General features: G+C 38.1%; 1 protein-coding gene and 1 pseudogene across 1 annotated transcript; one reads left to right on the forward strand and one right to left on the reverse strand.

Moving 5' to 3' along the window:
- Positions 1–11,624, reverse strand: part of LOC120571307 — a 212,999-nt pseudogene extending 201,375 nt beyond the window's left edge.
- A 286-nt stretch (positions 11,625–11,910) lies between these two features.
- LOC120571325 (E3 SUMO-protein ligase KIAA1586-like) lies at positions 11,911–16,768 on the forward strand. The gene is made up of 3 exons (XM_039820211.1): positions 11,911–12,180; positions 15,903–15,998; positions 16,146–16,768. The coding sequence occupies exons 1-3, from the start codon at positions 12,030–12,032 to the stop codon at positions 16,508–16,510; spliced, it is 612 nt and encodes a 203-aa protein (XP_039676145.1). The 5' UTR covers positions 11,911–12,029; the 3' UTR covers positions 16,511–16,768.
- The last annotated feature ends 603 nt before the right edge of the window (positions 16,769–17,371 follow it).

The following is a 17,371-nucleotide window of genomic DNA, read 5'->3' on the forward strand; positions in this document are numbered from 1 at the left end:
TAGTGTCAATGAACAGCCTCACTGCTGCCTGGAACCTTAAAATCCCTTTAACAAAGAGGACACACACACACACACACACACACACCAAGTCCACATTCAACAATTCTTTTCATCTTTATATTTTATTTACACATGATGTCTGACTGGTGTCATTTTTAAATGAAGAAGAAAATCCAGTTCATCACATAAAAACAGTTTCTGGTGAATAAAACCTTCTTCTAAAGACTCAGCCAGCTGCACAGACTGCAGATGATCTCTCCACCATTCAGAGAGTTTATTAGTGCTGTTGATGACAGGACAGGACACAGAGACACAGCAGCATCAGGAGGACTGGTAGAGAGGAACTCCACCATGGTGTCCAGGGGACAGGACAGGACACAGAGACACAGCAGCATCAGGAGGACTGGTAGAGAGGAACTCCACCATGGTGTCCAGTGTTGGCTCAACATTCACTGAACATCCTCTGATCTTAACTATTCTATTAGTCAAAATAATTCATAATATCTGCTTTTTTTCAAACTCAAAAATTAGGTAGAATGTCATTTTATTAGGTTTATTGACCATGAATTTTTAAAAAAAGCATTGAAAAGAGGGACAAAAACGTTTTAAAAAGCGCCAAAAGCATAAAAAAGCATAAATAAAGTCGGAAAAAAACAACGCATTTTTCACCATTTTTCATTTTTGACCTGGAATGACAAGTTCATGGATGACGGTGAAAAAAACACAAGGGTTAAACCATATCTTCTGAATGTTATAATAAAAGTCTCACTACATTTGATAAAGTTCTCTGATATGTTTTTGACCTTCTTTCCTAAAATAACTGTACATTATTTTCTCATTAAGAAAAAAAACATGTTTTCATGATCTCTTCATGTCTTAAATTCATCCCTGAACTGATGTTTTCTCTCTAAAGCCTCATTCCAAGAACCTGTTCTTATTTTATTAAGTCCTCAGCCTTCTGTAGATGTGCCGATGAAATCATTATTCTTCTCCAAATGAAAAACAAAGTCACTGTCCTCATTTAACAACTTCTGCCAGGAGTCAAAATCAAAAAAGGTTTGAGAAATCTATCCAGGAATTAAAATTTCCTTCAAACAGATATATTACTTCAAATTCACGTGAGGACCTGCTGATGAAGAAATGTGTGTTTCTGTGTATGGACAAATATTTTGTATAGGACAGAACAATACATAGGCCTACTTTATGTCTTAAATAATATCTCCAGGTCAATACAGCGTGGAGACTTAGTGAAATGCACCATTTCACCCCTCCCAATAATCAGAAAAGGCCAGGTTAATGGAGTCATTAAATGACAGAGTGGTGCGGCAAGTAAATATTTGTTGTTAAGAGGTGCATAATTTCAAAAAAATAAAAAAAATCCTGAAACACATGTAATGTTCTGAAGTTTTAAACAACCCAGCAGATTATTTAATGAATAATAATAATTCACCAGAATGCAGGAAATGAAGCGTTTGATGCTCCAAATTTCCTGGGGGACGACCACCAGACACCCCGGTTATAATGTGTTCTCGCTAGATAGGTGGAGATCTCTTATTTTTAATTGTCATTCCTGTGTGCTGTGCTGGTATTTTAAAAGGTTTAGTAACATACAGCTTATGTTGTGCCAATAAGATTTGTCTTCTGAACATTAATGATTTAAAAATGACAAAATAGACACAATTTAAATGAAAGTACGTCGATATATAATCATGTGTAGCCTTCTCTGGACCGTACCACAAATGTAGCTGCTGAGATAAACTGAAGTCATCAAAGTAAAGACGCCGATAATCACAACATGGAGAACGTTAACTTTGTTTTTTCAACCAGGAAAAAGTGGTTTTGTTGTCGATTCCATCTGTTGTTTAGTTTTTTCATTATGAAAAAAATTTTACTAAACAAGCTGCCAATGTGAAGGTCCTCTTTTTCAAATAACTATTTCAGACGCTGTGAGTCATCCATATTCAATTCACCTTTCCTTTATATCAATAAACTAAAGATCATAAAGTTTACAGTACAAAGGACAGAAACAAACTAAATGTAGCCACAATATTCATATCATTTTAGCTACAGTCACAGATGTGTAAGCATGTGGAATCACAAAAAGAGAAGATTTGGAATATTAAGGATTTTATTGAAAAGCAAAACAGACGTACAAAAGAAATAAATTGTCAGGACAACTTCATTCAACATTCATACTTAACCCAACACAAGAAGGGATTTGGAGCATCGCTGTTTCTTTATGTTTATAAAAATAAGACAGAAAACGTCCCTCCTCCCAAAATAGCAGGAAATATTTACAACATTTCTATCAATGAGCTGAGAAGCTGAAAACATCCCACAACCCTTGGTCTCAGCTAAAATTAAAATATAATGTTTCAAAACAGATCGAAAGATAGATAGTACGAAACAAAAAACAACAACGCACTCCTGATTAATTAAGAAAAATCTCAAAGACGTAAATAATTTCTTACTTTGGCCTGGTTGGAATCAAAACAAGATCTTCAGTTTTAAAGAAATATACAAACTAAATATTAAACAACTGGAAATAAATGTTGAACGATGATTATTGATTGATCCAACCTATCATTGTATCTGAGATTTCATGTTAATATCTGTTATCTCAAGGTTTATATCACGATATCGCTGCCACACCCTAGGAGTGGATGTATGGAGATGGAATGTATGTACGTAGATGTGTTTCATTTATCCATTAACCAGAGTTGGTGATTATTCTCAGTGGGATCGTTACTGCAAGTGTTACCTTTCACATTACACATATCAGATAACAGATATGTCAGTTCATCACTTTTTCATAAACAAATATTGATTAGTGTAGCTTTAAAGCCTCATTGCAATGCAGCTTTCTGACCCCATAAATATAAGTGATATTCAATCCATGTTGGTGGTGAGGTGGCCCTTTTGTTTGGATTACAGATTGTGTAAAAGTTTTGTAAATAACGTTTAATGTTGCCAATTTCTTCACCCTTCTCTTCACACCGTACCAGTTAACCTGACAAATATAAAAATAAGCATTCATAAATGAACAGTGCAAAGAATAATGATATCTCAATCATGCATAAATGATGGAAAGCTGTGAAACCACTGGGATGTACTGTAACAGTAAATGCTTGTCATTTCTCATAAATACAGGTGATATTTCAGACAGACAGAGCCAGTAGTTACCTGTGGTCAATGGTGTGCTGCTGTTTACACCTTCATTAGAACCATTAGGAGAGCTATCTGAAGAAGTGTCTGACCCTAAAGAGAAAAAATTAGAAGATAATTTACACAACAATCAAGTAAAGGACAAAAAAACAGATAGATAGATTTATGTACATACAGTCAGAATGACAGACCGACACATACATAGAAACCTGATGTGTCCATCTGTCAGATGAAGAGGAGATTATCTCTGTGACACATGGTGTATGAAATATGATGGCTGACACGGACAGTAAAATCTGACAGGATGGAGTGCATAACGCACTTCAAGCTGTCCCTGTCGTCACTAGGGCTGCAACTAACCAATATTTTCATAGTCAAGTCCTCAAATGTCCCGTTTTGTCTCCAACTCAATATTGAGTTTACTGTCATAAAGGAGCCAATAAACTAGAAAATATTCACATTTAAGAAGCTGGAATCAGAGAATTTTTAAACCTCAAACCGATAAATCGATTATCAAAATAGTTGGCAATTAATTTAATAGTTGACAACTTAATAAATGAAGCCTTCATTTTCCAGGTAGATCGTACCCGGTGGCAGACAGAATTGCAGAGTGAGAGCGAGGCTTAGGGAACCAATCTAAACGCAGATGGTGTCACTATTCTACAGCCTTTACATATGCAATCAACATTTACTTCATCATTATAAGTTAAAGCAAAAGACTTGTCTATTTAAGTCCAATTTAAAATGTATATTGTCAAAGAGCCCTATGACTAAATTATTTTTCTGCTATTCATGTGTCGGGGTATTCCAAACAGGAGAATATAATGTTCGCTCTATGGCTCGCTCTAACAACTGCAGCACCATCCATGGTGCAGAGAGGTTATCTAACAATATAGCCGTTCCCCCTCCCCCACTTCTGTGTGTCTCTACATTAGCATCATTCAATCTTGGCATTAAATGATTGGACTTGTCTCACATCAGAATAAAGGCAGTTCCTGAGGCTACCTAGCATAGTTTCAGGAGCAGGGCCACACCTCAAACCCGCCTCTTCCATTATTCCTATAAATACCACCTAACCCTCTCCTCTCATTCACTCTTGCATTCTGCACCCCTCCCTCCCACCCTCTTCCTGTTCCTCTCCTTTCTTCTCTTCTTTAGGTCCTAAAGGGGTCCATCGTGCCCGGGTGCTACGGCGGATTCTCTACCGAAGACTCCCCACAACGCAGTCAATGTCAAGTCAACTGATGACTACAAGCGACTTATTGCCTCGCATTCCAATCATCTTTCATTATTAAATTGTTCAAGACGTATGTGGTTGATGGTGTGGTCCTTGCTAGTGAGCTGACAGTTTGGTGTTGCTTTGGGACAACATGGAGATGACTGTATGCAGTGCAGCAGGTGATGTGTAAGGCAGACAGAGCCAGTACAGAGCCATTAGTTACCGTTCTGTGGCACGTTGCTGTAGGTTGGTGATTCTGAGACGAACAGAACACAAAATAACGTGAAGAAGACAGACAGATCTGAATCTGATTGGCTAATCAAAGTTCCTAGGATAAGTGTCAGATGAAATCATCACGTCTACAAAAACAGAACAGAATAAATCCCCAGGCAGAGAAACCCATCAAGCCCCCCACCCCACCACACCCCCATAAAAAAGCATTAAGTCAATTCTGTCATAATAATTTATAAAAAAATAACACCATGCACATGCGCGCACACACACACATACACACACACACGTAAATAAGTAACATCAAATATCAACTCACAATAATGCTTATCAGAACAGCTGGTGTTCTTTGCTCATATTTATACACATCTGGGTTTATAGTTGTCATCGCAAAATGTGCCAATGTTAAGATATATATTATATATATAAAATATGTAACGTAATTTAACTATTTACGTCCACTTGTCCAACTTCAGAATAAAGGCAGTTACTGACAGCAGTAGCTGAAAAAGGCTTACTGGAATGTGCTGCACTGCACTTTGTGTACTTTGAGCATCTGCTCAACTTAAAACATTTTAATACAAACAAAATGAAAGCTGCAAAACGTAGGTACAAAACAAGTTCTACTTACTGTCTTGAGTCTTTTCAGCTGAAATATAAAGAAAAAACATGATTTTTAGATGCTGCAGTTGCAAATGACAGAACATCTCTTCTCCACTAAATAACAGCCACTACTACTCACTCACACTGGTTAGAAATATATTTTACACTTCTGTTTGGGTCTTCATTTCTACTTTTGAAAATCTACTCAAGATCTAAAATAATAGTTGTACAAAATTGAGAGCATTTGCCTGAAAAAAAGAAATTGTTTCAGATGTCAAACTTACAAATACATTATTATTATTATTATTATTACTATTACATCATCATGCTATTGTCATTGTAGGATCCAGAAGCAGCTCCAGAGTGATATCCTTTAAGGTGATAGGTAAACTCAGCACACATCTCACAAAAAGGCTTTTTATTAATCCACTCTCCCTTGTACAAAAAATAAACTTTCCAAAAGTCCAAAAACGTGTGTGTGTGTGTGTGTGTGTGTGTGTGTGTGTGTGTGTGTATATATATATATATATATATATATGTATGTATGTATGTATGTATGTATGTATGTATGTATGTATGTATGTATGTATGTATATATATATATATATATATATAGCAGTGGATTCGTCCCCTTTCTTAATTTATTTTCCAATTTTTTTAAAAAAATAAAAAAAAAAAAAAAAAAAAGAAAGAGAAAAAAAAAAAAAAAAAGGAAAAAAAAAAAAAAAAAAAAAAAAAAAAGAGTAAAACTCCTCCAAAAAAGTAGAAAAAAAAAGAGAAAAAACACAAACCAAAAAAAATTAACACAACTTACTAGTTCATAATGAGTCTGGTTTACTGTCAATATCAATGGGTTCATGCACAATTCATCCAAAAATAAGTTAATATCAAAATTATAATTTTGGCTCCAATATATCCACATTTATTCATTCTATTATTTCTTTTTCATATTTCCAATTTTTTTATTTACTTATTTAGACCATTTCTCTTTATGTTTCAAAATTTTTGGATTTAATTTTTTATTCTTTTATTTCTTACTCTTTATAATTCCACAATTTTAGTTTCTCTTCTTTTACAGATTTATTCTTCTTTATGGCACTCCTAAAGTTCCAAAACCAAACCAAACTCTATCTACACTCAGCTGTTGGTTGAGGGCATCAAACTGCCGGACAGCCTTAAAGGGACAGAAATGTCTTGGAGAGTATTATCAGTAACACTAATACATAAAATACAACTGGATTATCTAAAAGTAAACACACATTAAACATAATATATGAAAAATAGAAGCAAATATGATGAAATATCAACACATAAATATTAATGAACGTTTACCTAAAATATATATTTGTCTCTTCTAGTCATATCATAACGATATGCACTGAGCTCACACCTCTTACTGCTCAAGTTTGAGGTTTGCTTCACTTTTAAAAGGTGCTGTAGGATTGGGGAAGATCCAGGACTTAGCAAAAAAATTGGTGCATCTGAACAGGGCGCTGTGGATTTTTACTATTCGCACTACAGGCTGTAGGTGGTGCCAGAGGAGCCGGATTTTTTTTTTTTAAAACATAGGGTCAGTTTCAGCAAATATGACAGAAAGTTAGTTTTGTAAGTCTTAGCCTACCTACTGCATCATTAAAGTCGGACGTCAAGCTCCATTTTAAGTCTAAAATCTAAATACTGAGATAGAAATGAGGCAATCTTTCTGTTTGAGTCTCTCACCTTTCTTCTTTCTGTAAAGTAGGACTCCGATCACAGCGAGGAGGACGAGAGCCACAACAACCACTGCAGCGATGATGGGGATGGTCATGTTAGTGGGCTTCTCTGTTGAGCAGAAAACAACAACAATAGTCCCAACCTGAACAGATGAAGCAGTTTAGAAGAGAAGAACATCCATTTATCAACCAGACCACACACCTGTATACAGACACTTTATGTTACATTTATGAAAGTGGTTAAAAAAGAAGTGTTTTGTAGGTTTCATTATTGAAATGTTTCTTTTTCATTAAATCAAAGCTATATAACCGGTGGGCAGACAGCACAAACATCATGGTGGTGGACAACAATCATTTCTCCAAAGCAGTTTAAAACTTTTAGTTTACATTACTGTAAAAGTAAAGATTGGTTTAATGATCTAATCATTAAAGATATATATTTAAAAAAACTAGAAAAAAGAAACTGACAACAAAACCATTTAAGGAAACAAAACTTCCCATCCAACACATAAAATACATGAACTCCAGGACTGTTAGAGTAAACTAGATGTGTGTTTCCTTCCTCACGTCTGATTCCAGTCTCACCTCTGTTGGTCCTGATCTCTGCTTTGTCCAGTTTGGTGACGATGTCGTCCTCCACACCAGAGAGCTGAAACACACAGTCGTACCTCCTCCAGTCTTCAGCTGGGACTGATGAAAGGTCCAGGTCAACACTCATCTGGAAGGATCCATCGTGGTTGGGGAGGATCTCTCCGAGGTCCACGTCCTCATGAAGCTCCTCTCCATCTTTCCTCCAGAACATCATGGCTCTGTCAGGGTAGAAACCTGTAGCGTGGCAGCTGACTGGAGAGGAGGGAGACTTCTGGAGGAGAGACACTGAGGGAAGATCTGCAGAGAGAGAGAGAGAGAGAGAGAGAGAGAGAGAGAGAGAGAGAGAGAGAGAGAGAGAGAGAGAGAAAGACAGGAGAAGAGAGAGAGAGAGAGAGAGAGAGGGAGAGAGAGAGAGAGAGAGAGAGAGAGAGAGAGAGAGAGGAGAGAGAGAGAGAGAGTGAGATGAGAAAGGTCAAACGTGAATGGAAAGAAAACAACAGAAAAAGAAAAATTAAGAGAATGTCATTAGTTTTGCAGGTATTTGGTCATAAATCAAATGTCTGGATAAACAGAAGGATTTGACCTGATGATGGCGTTAGCTGAAAAGTCAGAGGTTCAAAGTTTTTACAATTGATTCTCTGGGGACCATGAATATATGTACAGTATTTTACAGCCATCCAGTCAGTCTGTAACAAGCTGAAGGACAAACGGACCAACTGACAGACCACCTGTCAATGCAGTTAAACTTACTCACCGTATGCTAACTGTGCACTGGCTATCATTGGCTATTGATAGAAAGTAATGTCAGAGCACTCTAACTTGTCAGTCTCTACTGATTGAGGAGGGCTAGATCAAATCTTACCACCACAGAAAACAGCCAAAAAGAAGGTGATGTCAGACTGATTGGAGTGATAATAAAATGGCAGTTCAGTCTGAGCAGACTGTATGAACATTGTTGTGTTCATCAAACTACATCAGGAAATGTGATTCTACCTTTTCTCAGCAGAGAGCTGTTGCCGTAGTCCAAATACATCTTCAGCCATTCAGGATACATCTGAGTGAGGAAAATCTCATTGCGTTTTATTCTAGATTTGTCAGCATCCCAACTTTGTTTGGTGATGACAGCCTGTGGTTTTGGAGTGATCCATGTCTCTGTCTTCAGGTCCAATGCTATGAAGTCTTCTCCATCATAACCATACTGATTAAAACCATTGACCTCTCCAGTCTCATCGTCCCACTCACAACCATTCATCCTCTGGAGAATGTGGACACCTGAGAGACAGAGACTGGAATTATTAATATTTCATATTTAATACACTTTATTTATAGAGTGCTTTTGACGGTACTTAAAGACACTTTACATTAATTTAAATTTTTTTAAAAAAAAAAAAAAAAAAAAAAAAAAAAAAAATTTTTTAAAAAAAAAATTTTTTTTTTTTTTTTTTTTTTTTTTTTTTTGAAAGAAAGGTTTGTTTTGGTTATGGAACCCTATTTCTATTTCACAGCTTAAATAGTAACTACTCTGTACATTCCCAGATGACTGCTGATGGCAATGAAACAAGTGTGTATTCTGTGCACATCCAACTGTTATATATATATATATATATATATATATACAAAGGACACCAGTGTGGGTCAGTCCATAGTTTAGGGTTTCAGATGTGGAACATGAAATGAACCATCCCTGCTTGGTGTCCAGCTGAGGACCTGATCTCTCTCCTCCTTGTGTTCTGTTATCATACAACTGGTGCTATCTAACATCTGCAGCCTTGGATGCAGTCCCAGGTTCAATTGACCAACAACTTATAGTTATTGCATTATTTTCTACTTCTTGGATTAGCATCTCAGAAAGGCAGCTGCATTTCATTAGTCTGATTTTGTGTAATGAAAGTTTACTTTGTTAACAGAATATTTATTTTGTACATGATGAAAAAAAAGACAGGACAGACAGGCTGATATAAGTAATTCCAATTTTCCAACATGCAATATCAAAATCTTAGTTGTTTCACTTTTTAAGCGTTATGCAGCAACACAAAGCTTCACATGGCAAACTAAACATTTGGATTGCTGAAACCAAACCTGTCCAGACAGATGATAAGGCCGTCAATCACATTATCTGACAGGTCAATGAAGGACATGTCTTGTATTTCCTCTTCCTGTGTATGTTATTGTGACAATATTTTGACTATTGATATTTAGAATTTCATTATCTCAGGGTGGGAATGAGTTTAGGTCACTTTACAGTTTAGCAGTAAAAGTTATATGTAACTGTACATTTACCACATAAATACTGTACCTCCACTTTTGTTGAAGCGTTGCTTTAAGTCATCCATTGTGGCTTTGAAGAAGTTTGGCACAATCTCAAAACATCCTTGAGTGTAAAACTCCAACTGCTGAGGATTGTTTTCTAAAAATGTTTTCACCCAGTCCTGTTTGGGTTCTACTATCTTTTTCTTGCTGTCGCAGTCACCAATCAGAAGTCCATCCACCACTGCAACACCCACAAACTCTGGGAAGTTTGGGACTCCAGAAGATGCAGTGAAGAAAAACTTGAGTGAGTGTTTCACTGCAGGACAAACAAGGTTTATAGATTCAGTATAAATAGACGCATATCATTATTTTATCATAAATATGATGGCAGTATGATTCAATTAATCTAAAACATGATAGTCTCGAGGTGAAGTTAAAGTGAAACTAAACTCCAGCTGTGTCCCAGAGCTCCACAGAAACTAAACACAGAGCTGAGTTCAAAGTAAAGTAAAGATTTAAAATGTGATCTTACCTGGAGATGAGACGTGACAGAAGAGAAGCAACAACAGGAACTTTTTCATCTTGTTTTGATAAAGACGTGTCTGAGGACCGAGCTGGTTCAGCTGTTTTGTCTCCTGTGTTTTTTTTCTTGAAGAGGGAGTGTCTCTGATCTGATGAGAGTTGGGCACATGATACAGAAGTTGGGAAATTAGTTTCACTTCTGTGAAAATCTGCTCCACCACATTGTGCCAAATGAAGTATACCCCGTGACTTTGACGTCTTCACTGGTGTTTCAGGACATTTTTCATTCGGTTTGACAGTTCGGAAAGTTTCAGGGGCCTGCGATCAATAGCAGACGATACCATCAACCTATTTTAACTTTACTTCGGTAAAGTTAGAAAGATATTCACAGATTCGTACTTCCGGGATCAATTACTCTATAGCAAAATGTCATTAAATCACAAACAACGCATCTTTCCTAACGTAGTAAGGTAAACAATGAGCTACAAACTAATTTTCATCAAAACAAGCCGTCCTCCAACATGGAGAAATAACACTTGTCTCTACGAGCAGCCGGTGTTATGTGCCTTCTGGTTTTTCCACCTACTGGTTTCCGAGCCTGTCCAGATGCCGTGTAAACCTATCAACCTACCCACGTCAACAGATTCGCTACATATTCATAAACATTTTACTGGCCTTTGCATGTCGCAACTCAAATCAAAATTATACTGAACTGAACTGAAAATATGAGCCCTACATAACATTGTACAGCGGGAAAAATGTGTTTTAAAAGTATTTAGGATGATCCGTGTCGCGCTGGATTCGTACCTCCCTCAGCAAAAATAAAAACTTAAGAGTCCACTTCACCATCCACTATAGGCTACTATCACGTTTAACACACCATCGATTAGGACATGACTTTGTTTTTTCTTTTCCGTCAGTAGGCCATGAATCACTGTCTGAGTACTCCGAAACAACAGGTTACCTTGATTTAGGCTTAAAAACATAACTATATCATGCACTCCAACCTTCTGCTACACCTCTGCGCTGCCCATCTGCAAGGATTCATCATAAATTATAGCAGGCAGCACACGGATTCTGAAACAATGGGTCTAAAACAACTGTTACCCTGGGCTGGAAACGTGATCTCGAAGCTCTCAAACAGCTACAATAACATGTTCCTTGGATTTATGAAAAGAAGCGATATTTCTATTGACATGGTTCACATGCCTACATCTACGTTTCCAAAGTTATACAGCGCCATATGACAGAAGACAAAATATTTAACCCAATAAAGGATTTGCTGCTTTTCATTTTATGACCTTAAACCTTACCATGTTCGCCTATATTCCCACACACCGTATTCCAACCTCATTTATCTTGCAATCACGTAACACACGGAGCTTGTTCTGAATTGGTTTGAAACAACTTGCAACGATGCACTCTTAAGACGAAGTGTTGAAAAAAAAAGGTTCACCTTTCACTTACACCAACCAATTTCAAAACCGTTTACTGATATCCGGGGTTGACAGCGCTACATAGAGAATACAAGGTAGGCGACAACGAAAACATTACAAAATTTAAAAAATTTCCGTTTCTATAAACGCGACCTTTGTATTTGGGTAGGTTTCAAATACGTTATCTTCCGTCGTAAACATAACGTTGTAGGCTATTGGAAACGTAGAACAAGGTCAATAGAAATATTGCTTCTTTTCATATCCAAGGTAGCCTATTGTAGCTGTGAGAACCTCGAGATCATGCGTTTCCAGCCCAGGGTAACCAGTTGTTTTAGACCCATTGTTTCACAATCCGTGTGTCGCCTGGTAGAATTTATAACAAATCCTTGCACACAGATAGCGCAGATGGTTAGAGTGCACGGTATCGTTACGTTGTTAAGCCTAAATCAAGGTAACCAGTTATTTCGGATTATTCAGATAAACAGTGATTCATGGCCTACTGAGAGAAAACAAAGTCATGTTCTAAAGCTTTTTGTGATTGATGTGGTAGTGTAGTGGACAGTGCAATGGTTTGGTATGCTGTTAATTTAGCTGAGAAAGTTTTGAATCCAGCGCGATATGGATCATCCTAATTACTTTTAAACATTTTCCCGCTGTACAATGTTATTGTAGGCTAGGGTCGTAAACATAACGTTGTATGCTATTGGAAACGTAGCTGTAGGCATTTAAGCCATGTCAATAGAAATATCGCTTCTTTTCATAAATCCAAGGAACATGTTATTGTAGCTGTTTGAGAGCTTCGAGATCACGTTTCCAGCCCAGGGTAACAGTTGTTTTAGACCCATTGTTTCAGAATCCGTGTGCTGCCTGCTATAATTTATGATGAATCCTTGCAGATGGGCAGCGCAGAGGTGTAGCAGAAGGTTGGAGTGCATGATATAGTTATGTTTTTAAGCCTAAATCAAGGTAACCTGTTGTTTCGGAGTACTCAGGTAAACAGTGATTCATGGCCTACTGACGGAAAAGAAAAAATAAAGTCATGTCCTGATCGATGGTGTGTTAAACGTGATAGTATAGTGGATGGTGAAGTGGACTCTTAAGTTTTTATTTTTGCTGAGGGAGGTACGAATCCAGCGCGACACGGATCATCCTAAATACTTTTAAAACACATTTTTCCCGCTGTACAATGTTATAGTAATGTAGGCCTCATATTTTCAGTTCAGTTCAGTATAGTTTTGATTTGAGTTGCGACATGCAAAGGCCAGTAAAATGTTTATGAATATGTAGCGAATCTGTTGACGTGGGTAGGTTGATAGGTTTACACGGCATCTGGACAGGCTCGGAAACCAGTAGGTGGAAAAACCAGAAGGCACATAACACCGGCGAGTGCTTAGGGACCGTCTACAAACTACAACACCGAAAATAGATACAACAAAAATTTTAATTAATTTAATGATTAAATTAGATAGTGTCTCTAAAATTATAACGTGTCTCCTGCTAGTTGTACTACAGCACTTACAGTACTTAAAAAAAGAAGCATATTCATAATTCTGGTAAATATTTTTTGGCAAATTTTTTTTAAATATATGTCATAATTACAGAGAGTCATTTCACTACTACACACATATAAGGGCCCCTGCTGGTTGTACTACAACACATAGTTTAACAAAAATAAGCATAATCATAATTCTGGGGAATATTTTTTGCTAAAAACATTTTATATTTTAATAATTAAAAAGAGTAATGTCTCTAAACTTACATCACACATAATTAGTCTTCTGCTGGTTGTACTACATCACTTACTTTTCAAAATTAGGCATCTGCCTATTTTTGAAAAGCAAGTGCTGTAGTGTGTGGTGGTAGCCTGGTTGACACCAGACCCTTCTCAGTTGTAACTGAGAGTGGGTCTGGGCAAGCTTCATTCACAGCTCATTTCTTGAATGGGCTCTTGGCCAGACTGACTTGCAGAGCAAATCTCAAATTTGCCGGAAGTTCGTCACGGTTTTCCCAGGCTAGAGTGGTGGAGTACAGAGATGGATTGTGAGTATGTGAACTTGAGAGAAGGGGGAAGTTTTTCTTTTAACTAGGCTACATTTTAGTGTTTTCTTTTTCGTCAACAATATTGCATGTTGATATCACCACAGTCAGCGTTTAATGTCGGCGCTGCTATCTCGTCATCATTATCGTTAGGGATTTACCACTTCAGCAGAGGTAAGAATATCCAAGCTTAGTGGCTTAATGTTAAAGAGCAACATTTTAAAATCAGACAGGTAGGCACGTGAAAAATTTTACTATTAATTAATGTTGTGTGTAATAAGTGCTTTAACAAGCTTTTAGGGATTACCTCTAACCTTGTGTAACAGTATGTCACAGCATTTGCACAGCTGATGTTGTCCTTTCCGTGTAGCTCAAACGTGTTTTTACATAAAGAGCCAGACCTTTTTATTGAAAAACAAAATATCCATACAAAAAGAATTAAACAGCAGTGCAAACTGCAAGCTTTTTTTTTTTAAGATCAATTTTTTATTTGTTTGATATTTTTAAACATACAGAACAGACAAACACAATTGAACAAGAATAACAACCCTCTTCCACCCCCCACCCTCTGCGGTCTCGAGGAAACAAAAACAGAAATCACACCTTGCCTAGTTGCTCTCCTTTAATTCTTGTGATGCTGAGGTCATTAGGACTGATAGCTCCTAAACGCTGCTGCGTTTCTCCATAGGTCTATAATTGATGACTTGGTTTTATTAATCCTTGCTGTAGAGAGCTTGAGCATAACTATGTCCAGGAAGTACGCCAAACAATGTTTTATACAAAGCGAGTGGGTGGGGAGGAGCCAGCGCTTCTTGGTCGCGGTTGAGCAGGCTAGCCAAATCTAGCTTCTGTCTCCCAAGCCGATGTAATTTAGAGTCGTCATTAAGTAACAAAACAATCGGGTCAGTAGGAGTTCGACATCCTATCACATCAGATATTATTGATGTTGTTTTATTCCAGAACTCATGCACCTGTTCACATTCCCAGACCACGTGTAGGAAAGTTCCAGTTTGTTCAGGTTGGCAGAACGTGCAATAGGGAGTCAGAATGACTTTAGAGACGTATCTCTTCTGAGGAGTCCAATATTTCCTATGACATATGTTGAAGTGGATCGGCTGGTGATTTGGGTTCTTGGAACAGTGGGAAATGTTGTCCCAAACTATATCCCAATTAATTACGTTCCCCTCCAGGCTCAGCTCTCGCTCCCATTTCTTTACTATTAGGAGTTCTCCTACGGATACTTGCATCAATTTAGCACAAATCCCGGACACTAATAGCCTGGGTAAACCCTGATGAACCTCCGGCAAATTTGAGACAGTCAAGTCAGTCAGTCAGTCTGGCGAAGAGCCCATTCAAACCCATTTCCAATGTCCCCAAAATCGAGGCACCAATCACAACTGCTGAGGCGGGCTTTACACCAATCACAACTGTTGAGGCGGGCTTTACGCGACGAGGATAGCGCAGCGACGGCGAGCAGCTTTTTGTTTACATTCAACATGATGGCTACCGAAGCTGTGCTTCACGTGCTTGGCCATGACCAGTGACCGGCAGGTCAGTCTGAGATATGCCGATTTCATGCCGGTCAGTGCTACAATTAACTGACAACATAAGTTATACGAGTTACAGTTCTCAAGGACACACGCACACATAGACGCCACAGCATAGTAAACCTGTTTGAGTCGTGATTCACTCGGATCTTTAAATTAACTCACAAATCGCGAGTCTCTAGTATCATTAACCCGGTTCAGTTGAGTCTTGCTACAATTCAATCTAAAATGATAACAGCGTCATTTACAATTTTACAATGCTACTGTTATATAACATTTTGTACATTTTGTGCTAAATTTGTTGTTTTTTTGTTATTTCACTCACTAATCTCCTGTATGCTTCAGCTTTACTTGCTGAAAATATTTCCACTTGGTTATGCAGATTGTTAATGTAAAGAGGGGGACCCATGTCTTGCTGACAACTATTGTGATCACAGTTGTGTGTGTGTGTGTGTGTGTGTGTGTGTGTGTGTGTGTGTGTGTGTGTGTGTGTGTGTGTGTGTGTGTGTGTGTGTGTGTGTGTGTGTGTGTGTGTGTGTGTGTGTGTGTGAGACAGGGAGATGCATAATTATTTTTGTTGTTTCTGTAGACATCAATAATGACTGGCCAGACCTGTGGAGTGCTAAACAAACAGAAGACTTCAAATCCAAGAACCCCTGGTTGGGATCCAAAAACAAAAAATTGGGTAAGTTTAGGTAGATTGCTAGTTTGGGTAACTTCTGAAACAGATAACTTTGTGTGTGTGTGTGTGTGTGTGTGTGTGTGTAAAGGACCATACACACGTACAGCTGTGGATACAGGAGTAGTTACATTGTTTGTTTATGCTTCGCAGGATGTCTGGTCTGTAGCAGTGTGAACTCCATTGGGATCGACAAGGAGCAAGGTGTATCGCTCTCAAGAGAATGGATGAACTTTGAAATTCAAGTGTCTGGCCAGGGAAGTAGAACAACAAGTTTGTCAGTCTTGAGAAATAAGGTGAGGAAACATGCGTTGTCCAAGGCCCACACTCAGGCTGTGAAGGTGGCAGAGAAACAGAAAGAAGCTGCCATTGAGAATGCAGTGGAGACTATGACTGAGTCCTACATGAAGGAAGCTGTGTTTCGAACAGCCTACCATCTGGCCAAAAAGAACCGACCCTTTTCTGACCATGAGAGCCTCATTGAGCTGCAGGAACTGAATGGTGTATGTTGTATGTAGCCTTATGAACAATATAAGCTCAGACAAGAGGGCTGTCCTTCTGATCTCAAACATATCAAACTTGATGATGATTAATATCAACGGCCCACCAACTTCCAAGTTTGATCCTAGAAAATATACAAGGACCTGGTTGAAGAGCCATCGTGCTGCCTCTTCTGTGCGTTCTAGACAGTGCAGTGTGAAAGCTCCTGCAGAAAGCAAATTTGTCTGGAATATACTGTAGTATGGGCAAAGGTCAGAAACCCAGTGCTGGGTTGAGAGAGTACAGTGCCTTGCGAAAGTATTCGGCCCCCTTGAACGTTTCGACCTTTTGCCACATTTCAGGCCTCAAACATAAAGATATAAAACTGTAATTTTTTGTGAAGAATCAACAAGTGGGTCCCAATTATGAAGTGGAACGAAATTCATTGGCTATTTCAAACTTTTTTAACAAATAAAAACTGAAAAGTGGAGTGCAAAATTATTCAGCCCCTTTACTTTCAGTGCAGCAAACTCCTCCAGAAGTTCAGTGAGGATCTCTGAATGATCCAATGTTGACCTAAATGACTAATGATGATAAATAGAATCCAGCTGTGTGTAATCAAGTCTCCGTATAAATGCACCTGCTCTGTGATAGTCTCAGAGGTCCGTTTAAAGCGCAGAGAGCATCATGAAGAACAAGGAACACACCAGGCAGGTCCGAGATACTGGTGTGGAGAAGTTTAAAGCCGGATTTGGATACAAAAACATTTCCCAAGCTTTAAACATCCCAAGGAGCACTGTGCAAGCGATAATATTGAAATGGAAGGAGTATCAGACCACTACAAATCTACGAAGACCCGGCCGTCCCTCTAAACTTTCAGCTCATACAATGAGAAGACT

Source organism: Perca fluviatilis, chromosome 13 (genome assembly GCF_010015445.1).
Source record: "Perca fluviatilis chromosome 13, GENO_Pfluv_1.0, whole genome shotgun sequence".
NCBI lineage: Eukaryota > Metazoa > Chordata > Actinopteri > Perciformes > Percidae > Perca > Perca fluviatilis.